General features: G+C 41.4%; 1 protein-coding gene across 1 annotated transcript in view; it reads left to right on the forward strand.

Annotated features, from left to right (window-relative positions):
* The first annotated feature begins 3,592 nt into the window (after positions 1–3,592).
* The window catches only part of FOCAD (focadhesin), an 86,867-nt gene continuing 74,467 nt past the window's right edge, over positions 3,593–15,992 (forward strand). Inside the window, exons 1-5 of the mRNA XM_064736046.1 lie at positions 3,593–3,665; positions 6,575–6,677; positions 7,126–7,214; positions 10,100–10,174; positions 11,880–12,034. Coding sequence (XP_064592116.1) covers positions 7,158–7,214; positions 10,100–10,174; positions 11,880–12,034 — 287 coding nt within the window. The 5' untranslated portion in view covers positions 3,593–3,665; positions 6,575–6,677; positions 7,126–7,157. The remainder of the gene's footprint in view (positions 3,666–6,574; positions 6,678–7,125; positions 7,215–10,099; positions 10,175–11,879; positions 12,035–15,992) is intronic.

Below are 15,992 nucleotides of genomic sequence, written 5' to 3' on the forward strand. Positions count from 1 at the left end.
TTATTTCTCTGCTTCATGATTAAAGCCAGAATTGCTTTCTGGTTTGGATAAAATTCCATGTAAGAAATGAGATATGCAGATTAGGCCATTATCAGTGCTATTACTGCATGATTTTCATTTGCATAGTAACCTTCAGTGGGAGACCTTACAGCACACTACAAATGCTGCCAAGAGAACCTTCTGGCATTTCTTGGAGAGCATTACATGCAATACCCCTCATAAAATTAGATTGTCCCATAATAAAACAACTTCAAATATCCTAGAAAACATGTAACTGGAGACAAGGACTCCTGCCTAGTGTTTTTCCTGGAAGAAAATTCACAAGCCAGAGAACAGGGCACTTTTCACAGATTTGCTGACCCTTTTAAGGACTCTTGTCACACAAACTGGAGGGTGGTAGTCCTATTTGGTAGCCCAATACAAGCTAGCCGAATTCTATTTTTATTAGTTTTTATATAACAGATAGACCATATTAAGACTTGCAGAAATCATGTTGGAGACACCACCCAAAGGTGTCAAATTTCTTTCAAAAGGGAAAACTGGTTTCAAAAATTTTCTAGGGAAAACATTTTTCTGCATGATCTGCAGCAGATATGAACTGCTCTGAATCAAACCCAGTTTTAACTTTGACACTGATGCTACCTTCAAAACCTCCAAGTATTTCTACTACTTTAATGGAAGACCTTGAAAGCTGGGGACACCACTTCAGGCCACTACAGGCGACATATCTTGGTTTCACAGCCAGGCTCTATATGCCTTGCAAGTTGAAAGACAATCAAAAGCAATATCTGTAAACTGAAGTATGTCTTGTAAGAGATATCTTCTGCTCTTGTCCTGCTTCTGAGATATCAGCCTAGAAAAATATGTAATTAAAACAGATTGAGACCATAGGACAGTAAACGGTTTAACGAAGATGAGATGGGCTCCTTTTGTCTCAAGACACAGCTGAGCCTCCGAAGCTACCAAGAGCCCTTTGTGAGAGCATTCCTGTTACATACAGTGTTCTTGTGCCTCAATGTCCTCAGATGACCTGCATGAAACTCAGGACTTAGAAACAGTGCTAGCAATTACACATCACAGTCAAGTAATCCATAGAAGTGGTTTGATACTCCTAATATTCTCACACCAAGTATGAAACCTCTGGTGAGCTGCTTGTCAAAGCAAGATGCTTCACAGTATAAGCACACATCAATGGTCTGCACCAAAATAAATTACTACGTGCTCCTTTAATTTCAGGAGATCGCATTGCAGTTTGCATCAAATTGAAAGCTATTTTGGCTAATGCTCATTTGGGCAGTAGCCTACTTAGAACTGCACTCGGAACTACAGCTCCCATGTCTAGGGCATAACACGGAGCTGACACACAGCTGGAGTGCGCGGGGGCGTGAACGGCCCTGGAATCCGGCTATCTGGTGAGGGGCGAAGGCCAGGGCCCCTGCGCATCAGAAAACAACTCCCCTCGGCGGCTTTGGCCTCGGGCTGAGCTGGGGGGATAGCTCGGAGCAGCGCGGTGAGAGACGAATCAGGAGGCGACCACTTGCTGGGGGTAAAACTGTCGGTTTATTACAGAAGAACCAACAAAGAGGGGAAAACACCCAGCAAATGGCCCCGAACAAGGGGCAGGAGAGGGTTTTAAGGGAAAAGGGGGGAAGAAGGCAGGGAAACCCGGCTATCCAATAGAAATACATATTTGGAGGTACGAAACATAACTGATACACTAAAGTAACCAACTGTTATAAATCATAGGAGGGGCTCCGGGGCTACAGCCAACCATACCTCCCAGAGAAAGGAAAATTCTCGAAACCTGGGAGGAGAAAAAGAGTGATTGACTGACCCCAAGGAGGAAACAACTTTCACTTTATAAGAGAAACCAAGGGAGGAGCAGTTTCATTTCCATAGCAACATAACTGGCAGGGTAGCAGCAGGAAGTAATACAGAAAATGGGGGGAGCAAACTAACGAACTTAAGAACACACCACAGCACTGGAGAAGTTTCCCTGCATGGCATGCTACGGAGATGCTCTTCACCTGTCAGGCAAGCTCTGCAACCTGGAATTATAAAATGAAAACTTCTGTACAGGCAGTCAAAAAATGCCACGGGCCTTGCTCGCACTAATACAAAGAGACTTTTTATCTATGAATTCCTACATCATGAAGTTCAGTAAGGCATTTCAAGGCTAATCTTTGAGTTGCAGAGTTCTCCCTGGCAAGAGTTAAGCAATCTCCACTCTTATTCATCTCAAAAACTTGTGAGGATACAAATCAGGGACTTTTTTCTCAGTTCTGCCCTCACACTGGATCTGCATCAAAGTGCATGAATGCTCTGAATGGGTGGAGTGATAGCCCTTCATAGCTGACTACTAATCTCAAAATGTCAACAATAACAAGATGTTCTTAGATAAAGCAGAAAGCATGGAATGGGCAGACAAGACTGAACAATCCCTTTGGATTCATGTCACTACCTATGGTGACCTGGAGATGGACTGAAATACATCCTTGTGAAAGCTCCTAGAGGTCCTTTTTCCTCATTTTATGACACTTCAGCAGCAGGCAGACATGGGAGCCCATCTTAGCCCGAGTGTACTGAGCCAAAAGCCATGTCACAAATACTTGTATGTGCAGCTTGAAAACGGCTGCTGCAGAGAGGTCACAGATAAAGCCAGCAGCCCACATGTTCTCTGGGATCTGATTGATCTTCCCTTTGCATTGTACACCTGTAGGCAGCTCAAGAAAATACAGTGACTCACTTCTGGGCTTTTAGTGCCTCTTGGAAGTGGCAGTCTATGTGTTTCCACCAATTCAATGTAGGCAGTGGCAGGGTTCTTTGGGTACCATAAACTGTCTACAGCTTTAGCTGGTGAAACTGAAAACAATATATTCCTGATGTTTTTAAATGAAAAGGCTGAAGAAATACTAGACAGACTTGTCTGCATTTACTTTTGTTTTTCATTTGTCAGCATTCTACTACTTTCAGCTCAAACCAACTCAGAGAAGAGAACCTTGAGAGAAAATAATCTGAGAGAATAACATAACCATTTTCAAACAAATTCCTTTCAAAATATTTCTGAATTTTTCTGAAAATATTTTCACTGGCAGGCATTCTTATGTTATATGTGCCTCGCAGAAGGTGTGTGTTGCTTTGATGTTAGGGAACAGAAGAGCTACTTTGCATTAAACTAATAATCTTAAAAGAATACGGAATACGCACACAGATGTGTGGTTACCAGTTAGTGGCAGGGCAGTTACCGAAATACATCAGAACTGAGTTTAAACTCTTATTTCGTCTCTGAGACAGCTGCACCCTCGATGTTCTTAGAGGTGTTTTGCAACCTAAGTGATTCTGTGATTACGTGGCACCCTGCAGCAACCAGAACACCATTTATTCTTCACGTCCATAATCTTCCTGATGCTCCTGCACTCGCTGATGACTGCCTGCCGCAGCATTTAGAGGCTGACACACCCACTCCGTGGTACTTTCGAAGCCGATGAAGGCCCGTGTACCACCGCGGAGGCCCGGTCCGCTCCCGCGGCCCGGCCAGCGCGGCCCCTCTGCCCCGCCGCGCCTGCGCCAGCCGCCGCGCATGCGCGCTGTGCGCGGCCGGTTGCGGGCGGCGGCGCGGCCGTGGCGGAGGCGCAGCGAGCCCGGCCCAGCCCGGCCCGGCCGAGGTGAGGGGCCCCGGGGAGCGCGGGGCGGGCGGTGGGAGCGATCTGCGGCGTCAGGACGACAGCGAAGTAAAGGCAGTTGCTGCTACTGCCCTGTGAGAGGGGGTGTTGTTTGTTTTACGGTTTTGTTTAAAGCTGGTCGCTCTGAGACGTTTGACTTTGTCGCACGCAAGCGGTGAGGGTGTGCGCAGGTGTTCTCGCTCCTGGCTGGGTAGGAACACCAGTTTAATCGAGAATCCTTAAAAAGGAGCCAGAGGCTCTCAGATCACAGGCGAGAAATATGGTCTCAGTGCTCCCTGCACTCAGTTTCTTTTATGTAGCCTAATTTACCTTGACAAAGTTTCTTTTGGAGAATTGGACCACATCCGAAAGTGTAATGCAGTGACAGCCTCTCTGTGGTTCACTTGAATTAGCAATGCTTTTCCGTCTTAGCATTAGAATGCTTTATTAGATTTGCGTGGCAAGGATATGGTAGCAGAAGAGTTACAGGGGTGGCCTCTGGGAGAAGCTGCCAAAACCTCACATCTGACACAGCCAATGCCAGAGGGCTCCAGATGGACCAGCCTCTGGCCAAGGCCAAGCCCACCAGTTATCCTCGGGGATAACATGTGTAAGAAGGTGAAAAACTGCTACACAACAGCAGCCCAAGGAGAGAAGTGAGAACATGAGAGAAACAGCCCTGCAGACACCAAGGTGCAGGAGGTGGGAGACGAGATGCTCTGGGTGCTGGAGCAAAGATTGCTCTGCAGCCCATGGTGAAGACCATGGTGAAGTACTCATGTGTGTTTTGCATCCCATGGAAGTCTGTGGTGAAGCAGGTGTCCACCAGTGGGGAGCCCCATGCTAGACTGGTTAGATGCCCAAAGGAGGCTGTGACTCCATGGAGAGGAGGCCATGCTGGCTTCTGAAAGGACCAGTGGGACCATGAAGGCAGGAACCCATGCTGGCAAGACTTAGGATCCACAGTTGAGCAGTTTGTTCCTGATCAACTGTACCCCATAGAAGGGACCCACGCTGGAGCAGTTGATGAAGAACTGCAAACTGTGGTTGGGATCCCATGCTGGAGCTGGGAAAAGTGTGACTGACCTCATTTCCTGACCCCCTACTCCAGTTAGGGGGAAGAGGTAGAGAAGTTGGTAGTGAGTGAAGTTGACCCCAGAAGGAAGGAAAGGTGGAGGGAATGTGTTTCTAAATCTTTTTGTATTTCTTACTAGTCTACTCAGTTTTCTTTAGTAAAAATAAATTTCCTTGGCTTGTGTCAGCTTTCCCTATAACAGTAATTGCTGAGTGATCTTCCTGTCATTATGTCATAAACCCTTAATCATATTTTTGGCCCTTTTCCAGTTGAAGGGCAGTGGTAGAACAACTTTGTGGCTATCTTGCAGTAAGTCAAGCTTAAGGCTACACAGATGCTTATGCTTATCAGGCAGAGATAGGGCCTGAATTCAGCAGAGATGATGGAGATAATGGGGCTGAGCTCCTTTCCCTGTGAGGATCCTTTCGCTGTGGTTTCTAGGACTGTGCAGCTGGGAGGAGGGACAGCTGAACAGTGGTAGCCAGTAGCAGTGCTTGGCACCAGGGGGAGGGGATGAAAAGGCATAGCCAGGTGCTTCACAGGAGTTCATGGGGAAAGAGCTAAAGCCTAGTAATGGAGAGAATGCCTTTGTTGATCAGGACAGCTCAGTAAAGTGGTGCCTTCCCTGATCTTGGAAGGTTTTTAAAGCCAAACTGAAGCAAAGCCTTGAGCAACCTGGTCTGACTATATATCTGAACTTCCTTTGGGAGGTTGAACAAAAAGCATCTTTAGGTCTTTGCCAGCCGTGATTATCCATGTATCCTCTAAATTTTATGGACATTCCATGTGGATACACAGTTACCTTTGCTTAGGGCGAGTGCTGAAGACTGAGGAACAGTTTAGGTAGTGTTTAATTTAATTGCACTGATATAGCTGTTGCATTGTAACTATCCTGTGGATATTTAGTTTAGATTGAGAGAAATTTAGGATTTGTGTCTCATGCAAGGGCAATAGACTTCTAGTCTATCTGGAATAGCTGATTTGTACTTACATTGAAAGTATGTTCTGTGCTTGTAATGATTCTCTGTAGTAGTTTTTCCTTTTAGTCATAATTACCTGATTAGAGATACAATATAATTCCAGTGTGTTCCTGTCAAAACTGTCCAGGAAGGAGCTTTACCTCATTTTGCTGCTTATTGGGTGGAACTGAGGGGGCTTAGGTTTATATACACAGATAAACTGATGCATCTAGATCCACTGGAGTTACTAGCTATGCTCAACAGATCTAAGTACATCTGGAATTGTTTGCTGTAGGAATATTTTTTTTTAAAGCAAGATATCAGCTCTAGTTTAATGAGTGTTCATTTATTATATGGACACCTATTGTCTCAAAATGCCATAACATTTATTCTAAAACTATACATAGCATGCCAGCATCAGTGTTGGTTTTTTCTCCTGCACTTTCAGACATGCAATCCACAAGTGTAAGGGAATACCTCACTGCTTAACTGTGAGGAATTTGTGTTCCCTGATCTATTAATGTAGCTATTAATTTTGAGTTTTCCTGCCACAAATGGTGTTTTTTGTGGCACATAGAGTGTTGCTTGTATCCAGGCTTTAATTCCATCTTTTTTTTTAAAGTGGCAAGATTCTGAATGTATGACACTGATAGCATGTCTTGAAATTTGAGTATTTTCCATGTATATGTTTCCTCAGTGCTTATTGCAAAGGATTGCACTTAGGTTTTCAACAAGTACTAGCTTTTTTGGTTTTTTGAGGAAGCCATTCCAAGGGACTGGAGGTGAGTTTACAGTAAACTGAAATATGTGAGAATTTGCAGTGACCATCAGTTTCATTGGTGTGCAATAAACTGACTTCTGATTCCTCTTTAATGTAGGTTCATATGTGCTTGTGAGTACCTGCATATTCCAGTTTACAGGGAAGGTTTTCGCTTCAAGTGTTCCAGCCCCTTACTACAATTACCATTTGTAGTCTCACAGGTTGGTCTTCTGTTTGTTTTACTTCTGCTTTTACATGAAATGATGGAAAGTTTGTGGATAATTTTGCATTTTAAATCATATTTGTGAGACTGTGGACATCCCTTTTGAGCTCTCTCATTTTCAATTCAATGAAATATACTTAAAATGCTCCCAAGAATACATGCTCCTGGAGTACACATATGCTGTGCCATATGGAATGGTATATTTGTTGCAGCTTCAAGAAATGTCTGTAACCCATTCTTTGTGCAGGACCAATGAGTATTCACCATTTCTTGGGTTCAAGCCCAAAAGACAAAGTGATATGGTAGTCTTCAGAGAGGGAAGAAAATGCTTTAATGCTTGCATCTGTTGTTAAATAACACATAAATGGGGGGGGGGTGGAGAGCATGTAATACATGGTATGCTGTCCTTCCTCGTCCTAAGTATATTTTTTTAATCTCTCTTACAGAGTGAAATTTAGTGTCATATGTCAGAGCCAGAATGTTGGATGACATCAAGAAGCGATTTGAATTTCCTAATGCAGTTGTTCAGTCACAGGTAATTTTTGGAAAACATTAAGATAAATCAAGTTGTTTGTGGAAATGTTTGTTCCAACAGCTGCTGCTTATCTGCCTATCTGGGTTTTTTTTTCAAAGTCAGAAAACCAGAGAAACAGACTATTCCTAAATCACAATAAAATCCTAATTGCCCTCTCTGTGTAATTCAGACACAGGCCATAATTGCTCATCACTATAAAATCTCTTCAGGAAAATCAGAAACTTTCCATGACTGGAAGGCTGGAGTGTGGCCAAGTGGTTTTTAGTGACCTTGTGATCTCAAGACACCAGAAATTACCAGATACTGTGTGTGGGGCTGAAGTACTTTGTAATGTTTCATAGAACTGCTCTGTTTCTTCCTTGGTGGTGAGAACTGATGAACTACTGCAGTCTTGTCTGTCATCAAGGGATAAGTATATGCAGCTCAGCTCAGCCCCCTGTATTTTCTGATCCACACATTTGTTCCTCGTCAGTTTCACCTGAAATTATAATGTACAAAAAGTGTTTATCACAGTATGTTTAATGGACAGGAAAGAGTAATAGCAGTAATAGCCTCTGGTTCTTTACTTGGTAACATACATGTTCTTTACTTTGATAATTTCTCATTTCAGTGTTAAAAATGTATCTCTTTGGCTGTAAGTTCATTGCTAATTTCCCTGTTTTCTTCCTCTCCTGTTTTGTATTTAGGATTAAATATGTACCCATTTGCTTGGTGAAATAAGTTGATCAGAATGCGGTCTGTGCAACCCGGTGCCTCTCTTGCCTCTTCAGTCAGTTCTCTTTGGTTTAACAGTAATTAGGTTTGAAAGAGACATCCAAGTCTACTTGTCATCAACTTGGCATTTGGGAGAGAAAGCCATGTTCCTGAAAGCTGGAGTTCATCTAAGGTCTAGCAGAGAGTCTTGCACTGCAGATGAGTTTATACCATTAGCCTTGATGAGTAGGACTCAGCATCTGCGAAGCAGTCAATTTTTCTTTAGTGCAGAATGTCCCTGTAGTAACACTGTTGTATTCCTTAAATGTCCTGGCTCATTATTGCAGCTGCAAATCATTAAGGTCTGCTAATGTGCTTTGGTTGATTTTTGTCCTGTTCTTTGGCTGTTTTGATAGTTTCCACTTGTATTCTGACCCTGAAAAGCATTCTGTAATCTTCAAACTATAATCAGGTCAGGATTCAACTTCATAAGAGATGTCTTCTCTCTCTGGGACCAGCCAAGATATCTGCTCTGCAGAGTGTGTCTACACACTGATCAGAAAAGTGAGGAACTTGAGCACAGATTTGTGGGTCATGAAGTTTTACTGCTTGATCAAGTTCTAGAAATGCAGAGAACTAATCTGCATTTTGACTTTTCTGTATGGTTAGGTCACTGCAAAAGCCAAGTTTCTATTAATAAGCCCCTTTTCCTGTGTAACAGAAGTGTCTTAAGGATGTAGGTCTGAATTAACTTCTGAAGGTCCTTTTTAAGTGGGAAAAATATGTTGGCTTCCCTTGTAAGTGCACTGAAAGACACCTGACCTGCCCGGGGAGCACACTTGCTCTTGTGATGGGTTCATTGTAAACAGAGGTAAACGGTTACTTTGACTGGGTCCCATTTTCTCCTGCTTCCTCGAGAGCAAGATTTCCAAATAACCTGTCTTTTTAAGTCAAATGTGTTAGAGTACATTTCCTTACTTGTGAAAAGCATAGTCCTTGTAGTCTAGGAGTGTGTCAGGTGCTGTCTTTGCAAGAAATATAAGCTCTTATTTAGGTTTGTTATGACAGGTTAGCAATTAGTGCATGACTGAAGTGGAAATAAATCTTGGAAGGAGAAGGAATCTTGAAACACTGAAAATAGTCTGTTCCTGTCTTTTTATATACTAAGAAAAATGAAATGCTAATTTTTATTGTTATTCTTTGCTGGCGTAGTTTGATTTTTCCAAAAGTAATGATCTGTCATTAGCAGAGAAGAGTAGATTCAGCAGCTGTTCTGGGCGCATTGATAGTCTGAAACATTTTTGTGCTGTTACTATGAAAACATGTCTTTCTGTCTTTCACAAAAATGGGTTTTCTGTGTAAGAGTATCAAAAATTATGAAACAAGACAGAGTAAGACATTACAGATGAGTCAGAAAACAAAAGCCTAGGTTCAAATACCTGATGAGGGTATTTCAGTTCACATTTGGATTTTGAAAGACAGTTTGAGGAAATCAGACTTCTACTAAAATAGAATGAGGAACCTAATCTGTACCTCAAAAGAGTAAACCCGGGCTATTTTGGGGAACTGAAACTTTTTGTTTTGAAGACCTTGACTGTTTAAAGCTTGTTAATGATTTCTGCCATGAAACAGCTTAATGAGGAATAATGCTAATGTCAAATGCGCTGTTTAAAGTAAATGAAATATTTCTGGCAGGAGCTGTGATAAAGGGATATGCAAAGTGCTTAAGGCAAAACTTGTGGTGCAAAAATTTGGGCAAGTTGCTTAGGTGTGCAGTGTTCTGTTTCTTCTCTTGCTTTTGCTTACCTATATAGTACAGGATTTATTAATTACTAGTGCTTTTAAGGACATGGAGATCTGTGCTGCAATGGAGGTGTAAAGTTTATTGAAGTTGTTGTATCAAAATATGTACCTGTAAAAAAGAGGCCTTTGGACTTAGTGGAGCCCTGTGGAAGTTTGTTTTGTGCCTCAGCAAAACAGTAAAAGTGAGTATATCAACATTATGGACATTTTTGACCCTAAAGCATATTTCATCTTCAATATCCATAAGGTTAGTATTTCAATCATAATGAAATGATCATAAACATCAGCATTGTAAAGACTTCTTGATGGAGAATTTAAAAATCATGCATGTGCTTTTTATTTCTTTTTATGCATCTTTGTGTGGTTTTTGTTTTTTTTTTTCTCTTTAGGCAGTGGGCCATCTGATTGCTGCAGTACTGAAAGAAAAAGTTTCTTCAAAGAAGATCAGACAGGCTTCTGACCAGGTCTGTGGCATTTTTTCACTTTCATCTCCTCTTTCATCATTATGTGATTATTCTATGTGTTTTTTCTAGGTTTTCCCATTTTTCACTGTGTAATTTTAATACAATTCTAGAAGTTAAATAAATAGTTATCAATATGTATCTGGGCATACAGAAACAGTTAAACTCTGGCATCAGAAGGGCAGTTTACTTCCATTACAAGATTTAATGGCAGAAGCCTTAATCCTGTATCTAGCTGTGAATACCTATATCTAGCTATGTTCAGTTTAAGAGAGTTTAATTTAGTTATGTTACTGAGAGTGAAGTACGGAGACTGAGACATTGTTTCTTGAGTTGGAAATTTGTTTACATTGCTATAAAAATTTCAAGAAGTATGGCTTTTTATATATCTGCATTGGTGTTATATTTCATATCAGGTAACTAGACATTGTATTTCTTCAGGAGGGAGCAGGATGTAAAGGCATACTTAGTGTTTGCATTTTAAATGAGTCAAGTTCACTCAAGTGCATGTCTTGTTAACAAGGTATATGAAATATAGGCAGAATCAAGTGTCACATTTCCCACTGCAAATGGGAAAGGTGTTAGCTAGAATTTGTCCCTCTGGTTTTTCTCCCCAAAAGCTGACATGTCTAGAAATGAACAGAAGTTGATCTGTGGATTTTTATTACATAATCTGGGGACTTCACTCTAACAGACCCAGACCTGAAAAGCACTAAGTTTTGATTTGAGAGAGTATTGGAGGTGTGTAGTTTATTTAACAGAAGCTCCTTCACAGTCATGATCATAATCAAGTTCCCAAATTATGTTCTAGTTTTGAGCTACAAGCTGATATTTTCCCCTCAGTGCTTGCTTATGTGAAGGTATTAAAATGAAATACAGCAACACATTCTAGTATGCTAGGAGGCAGAAGATTATGCTGGTTAGACATTGCATACTGTCTTTATACTCAGGAGCATTTTGCACTGTTGGTTGTTTTAAAACCTTCCTTGTTCTCCAGTTGAAAGTCACGAAGTCAGCAAACTAATCTGTGAATACTAATTTACCATGGAAACCAGCAGCAGTTTTGATGGTTGCTGCCAAATCTTCATGCTCACGAGCAAATAGAACTTTATGTGTTTAGTAAAGGCAACTTACCTTTGGATTGCCCTGTGTAAGCCTGTCTTTAGCTGTCTGTGCTACGCCTTGGTGTAGACACAGCTTGTCATGACAATTTTGGAGTTGTCTCCAATTGCATCCTTATTTTTTAAATCAGGAAACTGATGATAACCTGCCTGTGGGTGTCCTATCCCTAGATGTGTTCAAGGTCAGGTTGGATGGGAACCTGGGCAACCTGACAGTGAGTGGCATCTGTTTCCATGTCCCAGACTTGGAACTAGATGGTCTTTATGGTCACTTCCAACACAATCCATTCCATGATTCTATCTGCATAGGAACAGCTGAAAAATTCATCCTCATTACCTTTTTGTCAGAGACAGTAAATGTTACGCCCTACTATGGGGCATAGACATCAGAGGGCAGGAAAGTGGGAGCTGTCTCCACTTTGACTTTTTGTCCTGGCTTTCTCAGGAATAGAATCTGTACTCTAGCTGCCTCTTCTGCTCTCTAAGGCTTCAGGAGAAGTGATTGAGCTGTTTTTTATTTCAAAGTGTGTTTGAGATGAACAAAGATAAATCAGTCTGATGCTTGTGTCCCATGCTTTTGCCTTCAGACTCCTGCTCTGAACCTGCTTTGGGAGAAGTGCTGCAGTGAGAATGTTGCCTTGCGAACAGCCTGCTGTGAGGGCTTGGTGGCACTTGTGGTGGAGAAACATGCTGAGCTTGACTATGTTCTTCATGGAGCTCTCAACCTAATTCCCTCAGCAAGGTAGTGTTTATTGCCTAATTTTATTTATTGCCTAAAAGCTGGTTATCAGCATTGCTTTTCCCTTAAAAGTACAGAGGAAGAAGAAAGTTCTGTGTCAGTATCTTCAGACACACCATGGCATTAAGGACTGCTGCTGCCCTGCCACTCTGCTGAAGGATGTTGCTTTTACCTTTCCTATGTGACAGTGTGGGTCTGACATAAAAACTCTTAGAGTATTCTATGGATGCGAGCTGAAATTGTTAGTAGCTCAGGCTAGTGTTGTAAACTTTGAACTGTGGAACCTCAGAAGTCAATAAATTGCTTTGTTTTGATGCCCCTGCCATAGAAAGGGGAAAGAAAATGACAGAAACTTCCATTATGAGGGCGTATGTTGTGGTTTAACCTCAGGCAGCAGCAGGCCTCACACAGCTGCTCACTCACTTTCCCACCAGTAGGATTAGGGAGAGGGTAAACGATGGAAAACTTGTGGGTTGAAATAAGGAAAATTTAAGAGGGAGAGTGAAAGCTGTGCACACAAGCAAACCAAAACAAGAAATTAATTCACTGCATCCCATGGGCAGGCAGGTGTTCAGCCATCTCCAGGAGAGCAGGGCCCTATCACACATAATGGTGACTTGGGAATATAAATGCTATCATTCCAAACACCCCCTCTTCTTTCCCTCAATTTTATATCCTGAGCATGATGTCATATGGTCTGTAATGTCTCCTTGGTCAGTTGGGGTCATCCATCTTGGCTCTGTCTTCTCCCAGCTTGCCAAGCACCCCCAACTTCCTCCCCTGTGTGGCAGCATGAAAAGCAGAAAAGGCTGTGTGTAAGCCCTGCTCAGCAATAACAAAAACATCTCTATATAATCAGCCTGTGTTCAGCACAAATCTAAAACATAGCCCCATACCAGCCCCTGTGAAGAGAATTAACCCTATCCCAGCCAAAACCAGCACAGAGGGAAATAACTTCATCAGTTGTCAAAAAACTGATTGCTCAAATAAAGTCACCATAAGAATGTGTATTGAGATTAGGAATGCTGCAGTCTGTTTCCTTGTCTGCTGAGGAGGAAATCACCTTACTTTGAAGCTATTTCCTCCTGCACAATTCTGGAAATGGAATGCTTACATCTTGTAGTGGTCGTTTGACCTAGACTGCCTGTCCCCCATACTGAGAAAATGCATTTGGGAGGCAAACAGGCACTGTATATAACATTTAGGAATAGGAAGTCAAATGATGACTGGGGAGAGATTTCCAACCTAGGGGAGACTGGGGAGAAATTTATCAACTTTATTAAGTTTTCTTTTGACTGAAAAGTGGGTTTCTGCACCAGGTTGTGTACTTCTCTTGCTAGAGACCGGTAGAATTGTTTTTAGCCAAACTAGCTATTTAGAGCTATGTATATGTTATGCTGGTAGACTCAGCACAGAGGCTGCAAGAGCCATGCTATTCAAAAGATGTTCTTCATCACTTCTCACCTTCACATGATCAGTTTTATGCTAAGGTTTCTCATATTCAGTCTGAGCCAAATGTAAACTTTTTCTAACCTTGTGACTTGCTTGTTTACAGCTAGGGTCTTGCTGTGCTGATGCTAATTCTGTGCTGGGTTTGCTATAAATAACTACAGTTTCCTAGAAGAAGTTTTGTAAATATATTTTTATATTATGGGTAATCTCTGCATACCACTGTCCTCCAAATGACGACGTTTTGGGGCATTTTAGGATTAAGGGAGGATTCTACCTAAGTATAACAAATAAGTAAAAGTACCTGTGATAAGACTGTGAGAACATGAGTCCTGTGGCATAAGGTGGAGTAAAAATTTTATTAGCTGTGATGCCATCATGATTTTTTGCCTTTTCTTTTTATGTACCTTTTATATATTCTCAGTATTCTTTGCATACATAGTTGAAATTCTTTGTTATGATATCTTAGCTTAAGTCCTGGTATTCTGCTAGGCCAGAAAACCAAACATGCTAAAGGCCTCACAGCTGGGGGCCGGAAAGACTCTCCTTATCTTGAAAAAACAAGGCCCTTTCTAGAACATATTGTGCAAACCAGGCTCAAGCCCATCTTGGGGGGAATACTTTAGAATAGGGAGATGTCATACCATTCATTTCAGCTCCTCATTGGGGAACCTTTTGTCAAATATGCTAATTTGCATCGTCTACGAAATTGTATACATGATATACTCTGTGTGTGCATTTTGGTGTATTCCACCTTGATTAATTGTTGCACCTAAGGATACTTATTAAATACCAAGATAAAAACCCTTTTATGCCTTAATCATGTCTGGTTCATAATTCTAGGACCAGGGAAAGGGCATCAGCTGTGGCTTGCAGACTAAGAAATTTGAATTTGCTGTTCAGCTGAGGGTTTGCTACAGTATCAACAGTTTATAAGGTTATGAAATATTAATGCAGCTTTGTACTGCAGAAAACAAAAAGTGTAAAATGGGATATTTAGAATTAAGTTAACCTTATAAACAAATTCAGAGTTACATATTGCAGGGACTACAATCTGCCCCACTTCTACACTATTTGAAACTTCTTAAAAATTTTTTTTCATGTGTGAAACCAACACATGACTGATTGCTATACTAAGTGCTGGCAAATTATGTAGTAACCTTTTATGTTTTTTTGGCATCTTTCCCACTGCCACCCCCTCCTCCCCCAAGCTGCTACAAATGAAACCACATACACTATGGATTGCAAAGCAGCGTTTATGTTGCCTAACCACAGAAGTCTGTGGTTTAAAACGTCTGTAGCCTCAGGAGCTCATTAAACTGACAATTTCAAATTGCCTCTTTTCAGTGCTAGTACTTTTTTTTTGGCTTGCTTTAGAATTCAAGTCTGCAGTCCATCATTCTGTCCCCTGCCAAATTTTCATCTGTGTGGCTTTGCAGTGCTTGGTCCACAGTGTTGCTAAAACGAAAACTAGCAGCCAGTGGCAACTAACAGGCATTTGCAACCACTGAGCACTATGAATGCTGAATGAAGTTAGGTATATATTTTGTTGTCAGAGACTTCTCACATTGTGTTATTGCCTCTCTTCTTTACAGTGAATTTTGCAGGGGCTAAGTACACCTACTGGATTATATTTTGTCAGGTCTGTCAAATTATTCACATTAGAATAGACATTTTGTTTTGGCAGAGATGAAGATCCCATGTTTATCTGAGTTAACTTGTATGGTTCACAGTACCTTCTCATTGTATGTATCATTGTAATCTAACTGGCTCTTCAATGTTAACTTTGCTGCCCCAGGAGTTTAAGCTTCATGTAACATCTTATTTACATGCATATTTGTGTGTTTATGCATACAGAGGAAATATGTTTACATACATCAATACATACATGTGTATTTTCATGTGTTTTTAGGATTGGTTTTCAGCATTCTGTTTAGATGATGGTGGGAAAGCACTGCCTCTGTTCAGTAATGAACAAGGATAAATAATCAATCTACTGAAAATCCTGTGGAACAATTAATTATTGTAATCTTAAAGACCCTGTCAGAAGGATTTCTGTGTAGCATGTTTTCAGAATGTTTTTATTACTGAGCATCCCTGCCTGTAGGAGATGGGAAATGGGATGGAAATCCTTGCAATATGACATGCCTTTGTGTTGCCTCTGTTCAGGAGATGAGTGCAAAGCCTAAAGCATCTCTTCTCTCCCCACTTCCTGCTTGGGAAATAGGACCAGGAGTACTGAAGTTTCAGAACGGGAAAGGTGGTTTTCTTCCCAAGTATTTTATGGTTCATTTTTTTTCTCCTTGCTGCAGTTACCAAATTGAAGCTGGGAAATGAACTTGCAAACTCCCATTTCACTGGCTTTTTCTAGCGGTGAAGAATTTAAAAGGTTGTTCTCTCTCTCCCTCCCCTACACCCATCCAAAAATCTCCTTCCTCCTCTGTGTTTTAGGTTGACTATACTGGGATTTAGAAGACTGTGGCACATCTTTCTGTTAGTTGCTCTGCAGCAG

Source organism: Zonotrichia leucophrys, chromosome Z (genome assembly GCF_028769735.1).
Source record: "Zonotrichia leucophrys gambelii isolate GWCS_2022_RI chromosome Z, RI_Zleu_2.0, whole genome shotgun sequence".
In the NCBI taxonomy this organism is placed as follows: Eukaryota; Metazoa; Chordata; class Aves; order Passeriformes; family Passerellidae; genus Zonotrichia; species Zonotrichia leucophrys.